General features: G+C 40.8%; 1 protein-coding gene across 2 annotated transcripts in view; it reads left to right on the plus strand.

The window, feature by feature from the left end:
• Positions 1 to 13133, plus strand: part of LOC115153759 (integrin beta-1-like) — a 45456-nt gene extending 32323 nt beyond the window's left edge. The window contains exons 3-17 of one of the 2 annotated variants that reach the window (XM_029699343.1): positions 3577 to 3662; positions 3934 to 4153; positions 4627 to 4797; positions 5059 to 5297; positions 5795 to 5950; positions 6541 to 6636; positions 7399 to 7488; positions 7741 to 7881; positions 8066 to 8268; positions 8510 to 8748; positions 9068 to 9290; positions 10473 to 10705; positions 11045 to 11211; positions 12181 to 12258; positions 12868 to 13004. In XM_029699343.1, the coding sequence (XP_029555203.1) occupies positions 3577 to 3662; positions 3934 to 4153; positions 4627 to 4797; positions 5059 to 5297; positions 5795 to 5950; positions 6541 to 6636; positions 7399 to 7488; positions 7741 to 7881; positions 8066 to 8268; positions 8510 to 8748; positions 9068 to 9290; positions 10473 to 10705; positions 11045 to 11211; positions 12181 to 12258 (2342 nt within the window). In that variant the 3' untranslated portion in view covers positions 12868 to 13004. Of the gene's footprint in view, positions 1 to 3576; positions 3663 to 3933; positions 4154 to 4626; positions 4798 to 5058; positions 5298 to 5794; positions 5951 to 6540; positions 6637 to 7398; positions 7489 to 7740; positions 7882 to 8065; positions 8269 to 8509; positions 8749 to 9067; positions 9291 to 10472; positions 10706 to 11044; positions 11212 to 12180; positions 12259 to 12867 lie in introns of both variants that reach the window. The other variant, XM_029699346.1, reaches the window with a different exon arrangement.
• Positions 13134 to 15388: the final 2255 nt, after the last annotated feature.

The following is a 15388-nucleotide window of genomic DNA, read 5'->3' on the forward strand; positions in this document are numbered from 1 at the left end:
GCTGTGCTCTTGCAGTCATCTTTACAGGACGGCCACTCCTAGGGAGAGTAGCAACAGTGCTGAAATTTCTCCATCTATAGACAATTTGTCTTACCGTAGACTGACTTTTAAAGATACCTTTCCAACTTTATGCAAGGCAACAATTTTTAATCTTAATCTTAGGCCTTCTGCGATCTCTTTTGTTCGATGCCTGGTTCACATCAGGCAATGCTTCTTGTGTATAGCAAACTCAAATTTTGTGAGTGTTTTTTATGGGCCAGCGCAGCTCTAACCAAAATCTCCAATCTCGTGTCATTGATTCGACTCCAGGTTAGTTGACTCCTAACTTCAATTAGCTTTTGGAGAAGTCATTAGCCTAGTTGTTCACATACTTTTTCCAACCTACACTGTGAATGTTTAAATTATGTATTCAATAAAGACAAGAAAAATACAATAATTTGTGTGTTATTAGTTTAAGCACCCTGTGTTTGTCTATTGTTGCGACTTAGATGATCAGGTCAAATTTTATGGCAAATTTATGCAGATATCCAGGTAATTTCAAAGGGTTCACATACTTTTTCTTTCCACTGTAGGTCCTAGATAGCAGGAAGCTTGGCCCCAGTGATGTACTGGGCCGTACACACTACCCTCTGCACCACCTTACGGTCAGATGCCGAGCAGTTGCCATACCAGGCGGTGATGCAACTGGTCAGGATGCTCTCGATGGTACAGCTGTAGAACTTTTTGAGGATCTGGGGACCCATGCCAAATCTTTTCAGTCTCCTGAGGGGGAAAAGGTGTTGTCGTGCTCTCTTCACGACTGTCTTGGTGTGTTTGGACCATGATAGTTTGTTGTCGATGTGGAGACCAAGGAACTTGAAACTCTCGAGTTGCTCCACTACAGCCCTGTCAATGTTAATTGGGGCCCGTTCGGCCCGCATTTTCCTGTAGTCCACAATCAGCTCCTTTGTCTTGCTCACATTGAGGGAGAGGTTGTTGTCCTGGCACCACATTGGAGGTCTCTGACCTCCTCCCTTTAGGCTGTCTTATCGTTGTCGGTAATCAGGCCTACCACTGTTGTGTCGTCAGCAAATTTAATAATGGTGTTGGAGTTGTGCTTGGATCTGTTGGGGCGGTATGCGAATTGGAGTGGGTCTAGAGTATCCGGGATGATGCTGTTGATGTGAGCCATGACCAGTCTTTCAAAGCACTTCATGGCTACCAACGTGAGTAATCATTTAGGCAGGTTACCTTTGCTTCCTTGGGTGCAGAGACGATGGTGGTCTGCTTGAAACATGCAGGTATTACAGACTTGGTCAGGGAGAGATTGAAAATGTCAGTGAAGACACTTTCCAGTTGGTCCGCACATGCTTTGAGTACACGTCCTGATAATCCCTCTGGCTCTGTAGCTTTGTGAATGTTGACCTGTTTAATAAAGGTATTTTTCACATCGGCTATCGAGAGCCAGAACAGCTGGTGCTCTCATTTATGCTTTAGTGTTGCTTGCCTCGAAGCAAGCATAACAGGCATTTAGCTCGTCTGGTAGGCTCACATCTGTAATAGTTTTCAAGCCCCGCCACATCTGACGAGTGTTAGAGCCGGTGTAGTAGGATTGAATCTTGATCCTGTATTGATGCTTTGCCTGTTTGATGGTTCGTCTGAGGGCATAGCGGGATTTCTTATAAGCGTACGGATTAATGTCCCGCTCCTTGAAAGCGGCAGCTCTAGCCTTTAGCGCGATGCGAATGTTGCCTGTAATCCATGGCTTCTGGTTGGGATATGTACGTACGGTCACTGTGGGGGCGACGTCGTCGATGCACTTATTGATGAAGCCGATGACTGAGGTGGTATGCTCCTCAATGCCATTGGATGAATTCCGGAACATATTCCAGTCTGTGCTATCAAAACAGTCCAGTAGCGTAGCATCCACATCATCTGACCACCTCTGTATTAAGCAAGTCACTGGTACTTCCTGCTTTAGTTTTTGCTTGTAAGCAGGAATAAGAAGGATATAATTATGGTCAGATTTGACAAATGGAGGGCGAGGGAGAGCGTTGTATGCTTCTCTGTGTGTGGAGTAAATGTGGTCTAGAGTTGTTTTTCCTCTGGTTGCACATGTGAGATGCTGGTAGACATGAGGTAAAACGGATTTAAGTTTGCCTGCATTAAAGTCCCCTGCCACTAGGAGCGCTGCTTCTGGGTGAGCATTTTCTTGTTTGCTTATGGCCTTTTACAGCTGGTTGAGTGCGGTCTTAGTGCCAGCATCGGTTTATGGTGGTAAATAGATGGCTAGGAATAATATAGATGAGAACTCTCTTGGTAGATAGTGTGGTCTACAGCTTGTCATAAAGTATTTTACCTAAGGCGAGTAATACCTTGAGACTTCTTTAATATTAGACATCGCGCACCAGCTGTTATTGACAAATAGACACGCACCCCCGCTCCTCATCTTACCAGACATAGCTTCTCTGTCCTGCCGATGCATGGAAAATTCTGCCAGCTCTATATTATCCGTGTCGTCGTTCAGCCACGACTCGGTGAAACATAAGATAATACCGTTTTTCATGTCCCGTTGGTAGAACAGTCTTGATCGTATATCATTCATTTTGTTTTCCAAAATGATGTTGGCCAATAGAACGGATGGTAGTGGAGGTTTACTCACTGGAATTCTCAGAAGGCAGGCTGACCGACGCACCCTTTTTCTCCGTCTTTTCTTCACGTTCCGGAGAAAGCAGTATATCCTTCGCGTCAGACTTGTTAAAGGAAAAACTTTGTCCAGTTCAAGGTGAGTAATCGCTGTTCTGATGCCCAGAAGTTATTTTCAGTCATAAGAGACGGTAGCAGAAACATTGTGTACATAATAGGTTAAAAAAAAAGTTACAAACAACGCAGAAAAACTAACAAAATAGCACATTTACATTACATTTACATTTACGTCATTTAGCAGACGCTCTTATCCAGAGCGACTTACAGTAGTGAATGCATACATTTCATACCTTTTTTTTTCTGTGCACAGTTGGTTAGAAGCACGTAAAACAGCAGCCATCCCCTCCGGCGCCATTCTATAAAATCTGAGATATGTATTGTCATAAAGAGTTTAATTATAATGATAACATTCACCTAGGAATTCACTTGGTGAAGGCCACAGGACTCACTTGAAAAGGCAAGACACACTGGGAAATTATATTGGAGGCGTGGCTTAGTGGGGCCATTGCAAAAAAAATTCAAGCTGATACAACTCAAATCTGAACCCCCTACAGGGTAACAGTTACTCTATTGGTTTGAGTAATGACTACAAATCGCTTTAAGTAACTGTACTCAGAAATATTAGGTGCAACAAGTTTCCTCAAAAGATGAGTAATGACATCACACTGGGGTTTACAGTGTATGTTTCTTTGAGCATTTCTTTGAGCATAGCAGTGAAGACATCATGGAACAGCGGAATATTCCATTCTGTCTCTGGCTCCATTTACTGTTCTCTCTGAGCCACACAGTTTTCCAAATTACACAACGTGTACACTCTGGCTTATTTCCTGGTCAGGTTTTAGGAGTCTATGATGAGTTTGCTTCTTTTCAACCTTTGTTTTTCCATTCCAGAAGGGAACGAGTGCATCAAGGCTAATGCCAAATCCTGTGGGGAGTGTATTCAAGTGGGAGCAAAATGTGGCTGGTGCATGGACCCAGTACGTGGATATGAATTTGCCAATAACATTGTTACTGCGTTGATGCTACACAACCTTAATATCAACTGACTCAGCGTTACAACTTGAAGAATCTAAACTGTTCCTTGGAATTAAACACTAGTATGTCGGGCAATATTGTTTGTAACCTTTATAACCTGCTTGGGAGTGTAGGAAATACATTTTCAGAAAATAAGGACCTTACATTTTGGGTGGATTTCCTCTGAGTGCCATAATGCAATGTTTCATAATACTTATACCTCCTCTCTCCCAGGAGTTCCTGAAGCAGGGTGAGGCCACATCGACCCGCTGTGACGAGCTGGAGTCCCTGAGGAAGAGAGGTTGCAGCTCCGCCAAGGTAGAGAACCCCCGAGGCAGCCAGCGGATCCTGAAGGACAAGGTTGTGACCAACCGCAACAAGGGAGAAGGGAAACTCCGACCAGAGGACATCACACAGATCCAGCCACAGAAACTCACCCTCAGCCTCAGATCTGGTAAAAACTTACATGGAACTGTTACGTTTGATTGGGTAGCATCCCAAATGGAACCCTTTTCCCTATTTAGTGCACTACTGTTAGCTCTAGTCAAAAGTAGTGCCTTATGTTAGGAATCGGGTGCCATTAGGGATGCAGTCTTAGTTAACTTTGCTTCAGCCAAAACATATTGCTTGACAACCATTGTTGACGCAGCGTTGCTGAAGGTCTTTTTTATTTCTCCTGCTGTTCCTCCGTGGTCTTTCACTGTTATGTTGATTATTTACAGTAGCCTCCATTTTCTTTTGAGTGTTTTAGCTATTATGATTTGGAAGGAATGTTCCTTATACTCTTTCATGTGAAGGCCAGCACCTTATTTGACAGGGAAGGTGCACACGAATCAAGATTTCAATGTTCACATCAATGTAAATATGCCAGAGTTAGCAAGTCAGTAGTCCCCGGTATAACCTTGCCCATTTGTCTGTGTACTGCAGGTGAACCCCAGTCTTTTAACCTGAAGTTCAAACGGGCCGAGGATTACCCCATTGACCTCTACTACCTGATGGACCTGTCCTACTCCATGAAGGACGATCTGGAAAACGTCAAGAACCTGGGAACACAGCTGATGCTGGAGATGTCAAAGATCACGACTGATTTTAAAATCGGTGAGATTGAGAATCAGCCTGGTTGTATGAGGATTGGGGATGTTTATATTTCTTTGAACCTCTTCTCCATTTTAAATTGATCTCTTCTGCTTTCAGTTCAGGTTGGGTGCATATTGCATAGTTACACTGTACTACAATACCCATAATGACGTGTAAGATAACCAGTTTGATCTTAGTATAGATGTTTTGAAGCTAACAAATTGGTGTCCCGTCTCCCTAACAATACAGTTTATATATGGGATGGATCTCTTCTTCTTCTAGGTTTTGGTTCCTTTGTAGAGAAGACGGTGATGCCTTACATTAGCACCACCCCGGCCAAGCTGCTGAACCCCTGTACTGGGGACCAGAACTGCACCAGTCCCTTCAGCTACAAGAACGTCCTGAAGCTGACCAGCAATGGACAGGAGTTCAACACCCTGGTGGGACAACAGCAGATCTCTGGAAACCTGGACTCACCAGAGGGAGGCTTCGATGCCATCATGCAAGTGGCTGTGTGTGGTGTAAGTAATATGTTTTTATTATCATATTTAGGAACAGTTTCCCGGACATAGATCAAGCCTAGTCCTGGACTGAAAAGCTTTCTCCATTGAGCTTACTTTTTACTCCAGGACAAGGCTTGATATCTGTCCAGAAAACCAGCCCATAAAGTTCCAATAATACTTTTATCAGGGCTTTATATTGACTGTCTCATGGTACCAGACCTCAACACCCTATTCTCATTTGAGAATGGCTGGAGTCAAGGCTTGTTGTGTATATGTTTTATAAAATGTTTGAGAGTTCATTCACTCTAGGGTGCTTAACTGCTATTTTAAGAGGGTAAACTCTCACATAGTTGTTCATAGTTTTTAATATATACTTCCTGAATTTTTTATAAGTCTTGTAATTTTTTTCTCTGGTATTTCTGTAGGCTGTGTCCTTTTTCTGTATGTGGTTAATTTAATAGGCCTCCTTCCTCCCTCCCTCCCTCCCTCCCTCCCTCCCTCCCTCCCTTCCCCAGGAGGATATTGGCTGGAGGAACGTCACCCGTCTGCTGGTGTTCTCCACTGATGCTGGCTTCCACTTTGCTGGAGACGGGAAACTGGGAGGGATAGTTCTGCCCAACGATGGGAAATGTCACCTGGAGAACGACATGTACACAATGAGCCACTACTATGTATGTATGGTAATACACTATGTAGTATAATAATGCACTATGTATTATAGTAATGCACTATGCATTATGGTAATACACTATGTAGTATAATAATGCACTATGTAGTATAATAATGCACTATGTATTATAGTAATGCACTATGTATTATAGTAATGCACTATGCATTATAGTAATGCACTATGTAGTATAATAATGCACTATGTAGTATAGTAATGCACTATGCAGTATAATAATGCACTATGCATTATAGTAATGCACTATGTAGTATAATAATGCACTATGTATTATGGTAATGCACTATGCATTTTAGTAATGCACTATGTAGTATAATGCACTATGTATCATAGTAATGTACTATGTAGTATAATAATGCATTATAGTAATGCACTATGTAGTATAATAATGCACTATGCATTATAGTGCATTATTATGTATTGTGACTTTATGTATTGGGACTTTTCTTTCTAGTCTTCTGTGTGGTCTGTATTTTGAATATGACAATATTTAAAGGGAATGGGCTACTTGCCCTTAGTGATGTCATCAAAGGGCTTACCTGGTACCTGTACTTCCTCATTGTCTCCCTGTAACAGGACTACCCCTCCATCGCTCACCTGGTTCAGAAACTGAGCGACAACAACATCCAGACGATCTTTGCCATCACAGAGGAGTTCCAGCCTGTTTACATAGTCAGTCAGTTGTTCCATTACACTGTGTGTGGGTGTGTGTCTGTGTGTGTTTGTACGTGGGTGTGTGTGTGGATGTGTGTGTGGAATTCTTTTAAATTTTCTGTGCTTGTCTGTTAGAAGAAGCCCAACTCTTTGAAGAGCAGCATTTGCTCCTTGTTACCAGTAGCATCTCTTTAGAGTTCTGCTTGTTCCCCAAATGGCACCATGTTCCCTAAAAAGTGAACTACTTTTGACGAGAGCCCTATGGGCCTAGGTCAATAGCACTGCACTTTGTGTGGAATAGGTTTCCATTTGGGCAGCAGCCTTTGAATGTTCCCTGCTGCCCTCTAGTGCTTTTCAAGCCAATTAGAAGTCTGTCTGGAGTTCCGTAATGACCTTTTATCATATCCCCATCAGTCCAATGTTTGGACAATATTTGCAATCTATCAAACTCGGTAGAATGGCGTTCTCATTTAGTTGATTCCACGATGCATCCCAAATGGCACCCTATTCCCGATATTAGTAGTGGACTATGTAGGGATTGAGTGCCATTTAGGACGCAGCCTTGGATCTCTGAATTTAGAACCTCACAACACTGCAAAAAGTTGTAACTTTAGATTGACCTTACCACTATGTGATGCAGACCACAATCAAACTACTCCACAATCTAAATGGGTCAGGCAAAACATGACAAAACTGTTTTGCTCTAGACTTTTCTGGTGAGTATTTAGAGATTGACATTCTAGTACATGATAATTTAGTGTATTGTGTTTTCTCTCTCAGGAGTTAAAGAATCTCATTCCTAAATCTGCGGTGGGGACACTCTCTGCCAACTCCAGCAACGTTATCAACCTCATTATTGATGCCTACAATGTAAGTATAGATTGGATTGGTTTAGTTACTTTTGAAGGTGCACTTCTGCACACTAACTTTCATCCTCAAAATAGTTGGCAAAACCATGCTGCTGCTACTGTTAAGTCATCACATCTCTCTTTCTGAACTGATCTTTCTGTGGGAATAGTCAAAAATATGCTCTTCTGCTTTTGTAAAACTGAAGCCTACTGAAAATGTTGTATATGTTGTATATACTGTACAAAGGGCTAATTGTTGTTCTTTATGTGCTAGTCTCTTTCCTCAGAGGTGATTCTGGAGAACAGCAAGCTACCAGAGGGAGTGACCATAATGTACCAGTCACGCTGCAAGAACGGAGTGACTGGTGAGGGAGAGATGGGAAGAAAATGCTCCAATATCTCCATCGGTGACGAGGTGAGAAACCAAAACAACACGCCATTGAATGTTTTCTATTCTAAATATGTTTTTTTTTTCTTCAGCTTTTTGGTACAGTTATTTTAGCTTTCTGATCAAGTAAATATAATGTTTTCCATATCTGTAGGTGTCTGAGTTGTCAAGGTCATTGTTTTTATTACAAAATGTCATCCCTGATCTGTAGGTGTTTTTCATCATAAGCATCACAGCTAAGCAGTGTCCTAAAATGGGCAAACCAGAGACCATCAAGATCAAACCCCTAGGGTTCAATGAGGAGGTGGAGATCACTCTGAACTTCATCTGCGAGTGTGACTGTCACAAACATGGCATTGAGAACAGTGAGATCTGCCACAACGGCAACGGGACATATGAATGTGGAGCCTGCAGGTAAGGCACTTATGTTTCACTAGCAGAAGATTTAAACCCTTATTCTCCTTCCATATTGTAATAATTTCCATGGCATAGAGATACATTATGATATTCGATACTGTATATATAATGTGTTGTAAATCTATTTCTATGGGCCATTAGCATGTGACTGCATGTGAATATTTTTACAATGGCAGTCTTTTATGCAGTCCTCCCTTGTTGTTGTTAATAACATTACATTTCCTTTACTATCTGTCAGGTGCAATGAGGGCCGTATTGGTAGACAGTGTGAGTGCAGCACCAACGAGGTGACCAGCGAAGACCTGGATAAGAGCTGCCGTAAAGACAACGGTACAGACATCTGCAGCAACAACGGAGACTGTGTGTGTGGAACCTGTGAGTGTAAGAAGAGAGAGAACCCAGAGGAACGCTACAGTGGGAAGTTCTGCGAGTGTGACAACTTCAACTGTGACCGCTCCAACAACAAACTCTGTGGAGGTACGTGAGTTCAGTTCATTGGATGATCAATAAAGATTGTGTTTGCTGTGAAATGATGGTCAAGACCTGTGTTACATCTGAAGACAAGTGTAACATCTTCCTCAGAGCACAAACTACCTCTGTGTTTGTGGTGTAATGGGTCATTTCCCAATTAAATTAGAGATCAGTTGATCAAATCAGACATCGCCTTTTACGAAATGAGATTTACCGTGTTCAATTTAGCTTCATTTCATCTCTAATCTAGAATATTATCTACAATATCAAATGATGTTTGAACTTTAGAGGATCATCTTTGACCCTGTGTGTTGTGTTGTGGCAGGACATGGTCACTGTGAGTGTAGGGTGTGTATATGTGATGCCAACTGGACAGGCAGTGCCTGTGACTGTTCTCTGGACACCACGACCTGCCTGGCTTCCAACAAGCAGATCTGTAACGGACGAGGCACCTGTGAGTGTGGCACCTGCAAGTGTACTGACCCAAAGTTCCAGGGCCCCAGCTGTGAGATCTGTCCTACCTGTCCAGGGGTCTGCGCAGAACACAAGTGAGTTGAATAAAGGAATGAATGAATTGTATTTGTTTATTTTATTCTGTTTTAACTATGCAGAAAACAACAATATACAACGAGTTTATTTCCAAAACGCTATATTGAAAAAAATGCACTTTTCTGTTTTTACATCAGAAATTATTCCTTATGGGTACCTTCATGTGTTTGTAAAATATTACTGTTCTCAGATGTTTTTATTCATAGATTTGAAATGAAAAATGTTATTTTTTGTGAACCACAATGCAAAATGTATGCTTTAGTCTCAGGTCCTGTCTGTCCATTGTTTAGCTGGAATGGAATGTTCGTATCCAATATATTTCACTGTGATATGTGGTTGTCTCAACTAGCGATCTTAAGATGAATGCACTTACTGTTAGTCACTTTGGATGAGAGTATCTGCTAAATGACTAAAATATCAAATGTACATTTTTTACAGATATATCTCATATTACGTATAGATTTTTTTATGTCACAAATGTATCATTTGTACAGTTTTAAAAAAACATGATTATTTGTTTCTCTGAAATGAAACCATCAAGTGATAGATTTTAAATGTCTGTCATTGATCAACCCTGTGCCATGATTAGATAGTGAAATAACACACCAATCTCTTTCAGAATATCTTTAAACAATAAAAGCTAACGTTTCTGAAAATGTACACCGGTATGTAGAATTTTTAATTGAACTGCTTTATATGCTGTATTTCCCACTGGGAATGTTGCGTGTGGATTACACAAAGGTTTGTTGTGATGGTTGAAATGAATTCTGCTTTTTTTTAAATGTATTATTATTTGAGGGACCGGTTCCTTCTCTCTTTCCTCAGCCTGAGTTTAATGCCTCTTAACCTTTTAAGTAGGCATAAAGAGATGTCTTCCTTTATCTGTCTTAACCTCAATTATTATTGTGACCTTTGTTTACTTTCTTCTGATAATTCCAAGAAAGGGGACCAATGAACAGTCTAGACACAACTGTGATATCTAAAACCAGTAGTGGTGGCAAGGGTACAGCATTGTCCACTACAAACACCTGCATGTGGAGTGGAACCTCAATATCCAGCTTTCTTGCATTCCAGTAGACTAGTGAATATGTCACAAGTTTATCAAGCATCACAATGCGAGACTACCTGCGTGTGTTACTCCATCTGTACAGAGTTACATGTCAATGTCCTGTCTTCCACAGGGAGTGTGTTCAGTGCAGGGCCTTTGGGACGGGGGAGAAGAAGGACACGTGTGAGAGAGACTGTAGCTACTTCAACCTGATCAAGGTGAAGGACAGGGGAAAGCTGCCTCAGCCAGGACAGGCCTTCCCCCTGATACACTGTAAGGAGAGGGATGCCAACGACTGCTGGTTCTACTACACCTACGCTGTCAACAACAAGACAGAGAAGGAGGTCCATGTGGTGGAAACACTAGGTGAGAGCATATTACATACAGCCTACTATATCATTGTGACTGAGGATATTACAGTGAAAAAGGAGGTTATTTGTTTGTCGATGGAGTCATTTTGTGATTAGAGCCAGAAAAATTCTTGGCTCTAATGGCACTAGGACCTAGTACTCCGGCCTGAAGTTCTTCCTGGTCAGCTTACAGGGTCAGGTAGAGTTCCTGGGCCTATATATAATGCAAATCAGGAAGGACTTTATTGTAAATCAGCATTTGCTCTTACAGTAACTGACTTGCCTGGTTAAATAAATAAATACAAGTTGGTATAACTGAATGTTCCTGACTGTGTGTTTCCTGCCTGTGTTCCAGACTGCCCTGCGGGCCCTGACATCATCCCCATCGTGGCTGGCGTGGTGGCGGGCATCGTGCTGATAGGCCTGGCTTTGCTTCTCATCTGGAAGCTGCTGATGATCATCCACGACAGGAGAGAGTTCGCCAAGTTTGAGAAGGAGAAGATGAATGCTAAATGGGACACGGTAAGAGAGTGGAGATGGTAGATACAGGATGCAGGAAGCCATCTTGGAGAACTGTTTGCTCTGGCCCATAATGGGGATGATGATGATGATGATGATGCTGATGTACTTTTGCAGGTCTTAGTTTGTATTCTCCCTGACTGTAATTTCAGTAGGTTGATTGAGATGTGGAAAACTGGTGTTATAGATATGGCCACTGTGTGAATTTCTTACGCAGAGAACAGACTCCTGAAGGAATACAGAATTGGAAATGTTTTACTCCCTCTCAACCTTTGATGATAGTTGCTTTTGACGATGACTTCATAAGATGTCACACACATTTTTCCACAGTCCTACCCAACAGTTTGTTTAAAATGTTCTTAAAACCCTGTAGTTTTAAGTAATCTGTGCAAAATACGGCTATGAAAAAAGGAAGCCTTTTTGGAATGCAAAGGTCTGGACACACATCTGTCTTTTCATGGGAGTGGCTACAGCAGCTTAGTTTGTTCTGTGTTATACTTCAACCTAGTGGCATGTTATCTACACTGCAGGAGAGGTTAAATTCCAGACAGCGGGCAGGGTTTGAAATCCTTAATGATTCAGCTCATCCTGATTACTCCCAGTCAGACCAGCCACATGTGATTGCCTCTCTGGTCTGGTGACATGGGCAGGGCACTGAGGCTTCTGGACCGTCTCATTATGGTACATGGAGAAGACACCAGACCTAAATGACTGTATGAGAGAGCAGACTGACCTGACTTGTTACATATTAAAGGGGAATATAACCAGCACTGTAAGATGATTTTCAAAGGGAGATGATCAACCTCTGAGTCTTGGATCCTGATGTAGAAATACCCCTTTTTCAGGGGATTCATTTTTTCACTTCTTTGTCATATCATTGTTTCATTCCTTCTCATTTGTCTTCACCCATGCTTTTCATTTCATTCTCTGTTTCCTGTTCTTAATTTTCTGTCCCACTCTCTCAACCCATAGCAAGAGAATCCCATTTACAAGAGCCCTATTAATAAGTTCCAGAATCCGAACTATGGACATAAAGCTGTGGTTCTATAAGTTTGTATTTACTTTCCCTCTCCTCTGTTTTCCTGCATGGGTTTCCTGTTTGTTTGTTTGTTTATATGTTTGTGTTTGTCATCATACTGTAAACTGTCACTTTTTCATCCATCTCAATATTTCTGGCATTCATTTGGTCTCTTTGGGCCAAATAAGACAGTTGATGAAACTGTGCAGAAAGATCCATATGAGTGGATATTAAAACCCACAATAATATTTATTGTTTTGTTGGTCAACACAAGCTGTCCCATCTGTTAGTAGTTTAAATGGAGGTAAGTATTAACATGTGGTTACATGTAGGCCCAGTACACTTCAGTTTAAGTCTAATATTTATATTATATTTAATGCTACAGTATGATGGAAATGGCATGTTGCGACTGTGACGTTTGTTGATATTTCTTCTAAAAGTGTTGGAAAGATCTGTCCAAAGAATGCTTCATAATCGTTTGATATTCTAAATGGATGGCTTGGATTTTGCTGTGGTGTTTTTTCCTAATAAATTTGTTGCAGCTGTTGTCACACGACTGACATGTTATGTGACAGATATAATATGACTGACTGTACATTACAATTCTAATGTTTTCTCCTTGTTTCTCTTGTGCCTTCCAGGGCGAAAACCCTATCTACAAGAGTGCTGTTACGACAGTGGTCAACCCCAAATATGAAGGCAAATGATGGAGCTTGAAAAACACTGTATGCAAATATACTTATAGCGGATCGAGGGTGAGAGGGATAGTGGCATGGGGGGATTCATTGTATGTATTTTGTCATTTCTTCTTTTTGTTGCTTCAGTATCATAACATTACATTTGGCCAATACATTTGGTATGTTTACTAACATTTTATTTTCTATGCATTTTCTTAAAAAAAAAAAAATGTACAGTTATGTGTATATACTTTTAAGATTATTTCATTTCTTGAATCACTGTTTGAAATTAAGGTTTTTGCCACAGGACTGGTATGGGCAAAGGGTTTTACCTTTCAAAGACAATATCTGTACTCCAAATGGCACCCTATTCCCTTTATAGTGCACTACTTTTGACAAGGGCTGATGGGACTCTGGTAAAAGTAACACTATAAAGATAATAGGATGCCATTAGGGAAGCAGAAATAGACAATACCCATATGGACACAGAAAGCTCTCATTCTCTACACGGACTTGATGTTATTGTGTTATTGTCTGTGTCTAAATGACACCCTATTCCCTTTTTATAGTGCACTACTTTTGACGATGGCCAATGGGCTCTGATCAAAAGTAGTTAACTACTGTATATAGGTAATAGAGTGCCATTTGGAATGAAGAAATCAAGTATTTGATACACTGCCGATTTTGCAGGTTTTCCTACTTACAAAGCATGTAGAGGTCTGTCATTTTTATCATAGGTACACTTCAACTGTGAGAGACGGAATCTAAAACAAACATCCAGAAAATCACATTCTATGATTTTTAAGTAATTACATGCTTTGTAAGTAGGAAAACCTGTAAAATCGGCAGTGTATCAAATACTTGTTCTCCCCACTGTATGTAGTATACACATTGATTTGTGTATAAAAGTAATCCATTAAACAGGATTATAAGAATCTGGATTTATCATTGAGAGCAGTTTTTAAAGATTAATTTATCACATCAATCACATAATTGTCAATCATAGAAAACCATTGGTTGACTCTAACCTTGTCATCAGATATAATTTCATGCGTGAAGAAGTGCTATTACATTGATGTTTTAAAAGTGATCATTGCACTATTGATGAATACAAATTTGCATTGGGAAAGGACTGAAAAGACTAAGAATAGATAATGTCATAAGACTGTCATCAACTATATATATTAAAAGGATTGAAAACCACTTGTATTAATGGGATAAAAATCATCTAAATCAATGAATTACACAATCAATTGACATGTCTTTGGGACAAAATTTAAAGTTTCATTTATTTTTAGTATAATATAGTTATATTCTATAAGATTTCAGTATTCAACATTCCTTTTCTGTGCTCATTCCAAGCAAGCCAAATATGCCTTCATTGCAAAGCCTTCCCGTTGGGCACAGACGTCAATTCAACATCTATTCCACATTGGTTCTATGTCATTTTGATGAAACGACGTGAAAACAACGTTGATTCAACCAATGTGTTTCATGTTGATCAATGTTAAAAATTGTGACCTTTGTTCTGAAATCACAGGGCCTTTCATCTGTAATAGTGTTTGTGTGAAATCAGTATTGAAGTAAAAGGCTTCTTGGAATGTGTTTTTAAAATAAAAAAATCTCTCAAAATACCACATCTTGTTTTTAAAGTGCCTTTTTAAACTGGAAGTGTGCGAAAGTCTCCAGTGTTATTCCAGAATTGTAAAAGGTTTGTACACACATGTCAAGTGTGTGCAGGATGAAGAAAAATGTTGTTGAAGAGTCGGAGGGTGTACAATGCTGCAATTGTGGTGGGAATCACATTCCTGAGTCCCCCGGAGTGCCCTGTCAGGGTGAAGGAGGTCGAGGTAGCTGTCAAGCGGGTCTCCTATGCGGAGGAATTGGAAATTGTTGGAGGAAATGGAGATGAGGATGACATGGTAGTGGATGCCCCGCAGCTTGCTGAGAAAGTCATTAATCAGTTAAAGGATCCTGAAACACTGATTGTTAAGTAGTGGATTTTGTTGCGTTTATTGCGCTGGTGATTCATTGTACTGGCCAAACAACCAAGAAATCTAAGAAACTGGACATTGTGAAACCTAAAAGGTTTTTGGATCTCCAGGACTTCACAGCCAAGACATTGCAGGGAATATGATCTGAAGATGTTCCCCCCTCTCAGGCCCCAGAGGCTGTGTAGAGATCTGAGTAGGAAGACAGGCTATTTTGTTTTATTTTTGGTTTTGTTGATGCTTTTTCCTCTTTTTCGGAGTTAAAGCCTCCCAGTTTTCACCCCACTCAGTAGGTGGCGGCAATACACCATAATAGGATGTAGTCCGCTGTAAAACTCTACAGAAGAAGTAGTATTATTCTCCAGCCCAGTGTAGGATCAGATCGGGCCAAGTAGCGGAATAGTGGTGAGGTTTTTAATGGGTGTAGGGTTAGTTGGTAGGGCAATTTTCTTCCTTTTTCTGTCCCCTTTTTGTGTTACAAAGTCTAATGAATT

The sequence above is a fragment of the Salmo trutta genome, chromosome 2, assembly GCF_901001165.1.
Source record: "Salmo trutta chromosome 2, fSalTru1.1, whole genome shotgun sequence".
Lineage (NCBI taxonomy): Eukaryota > Metazoa > Chordata > Actinopteri > Salmoniformes > Salmonidae > Salmo > Salmo trutta.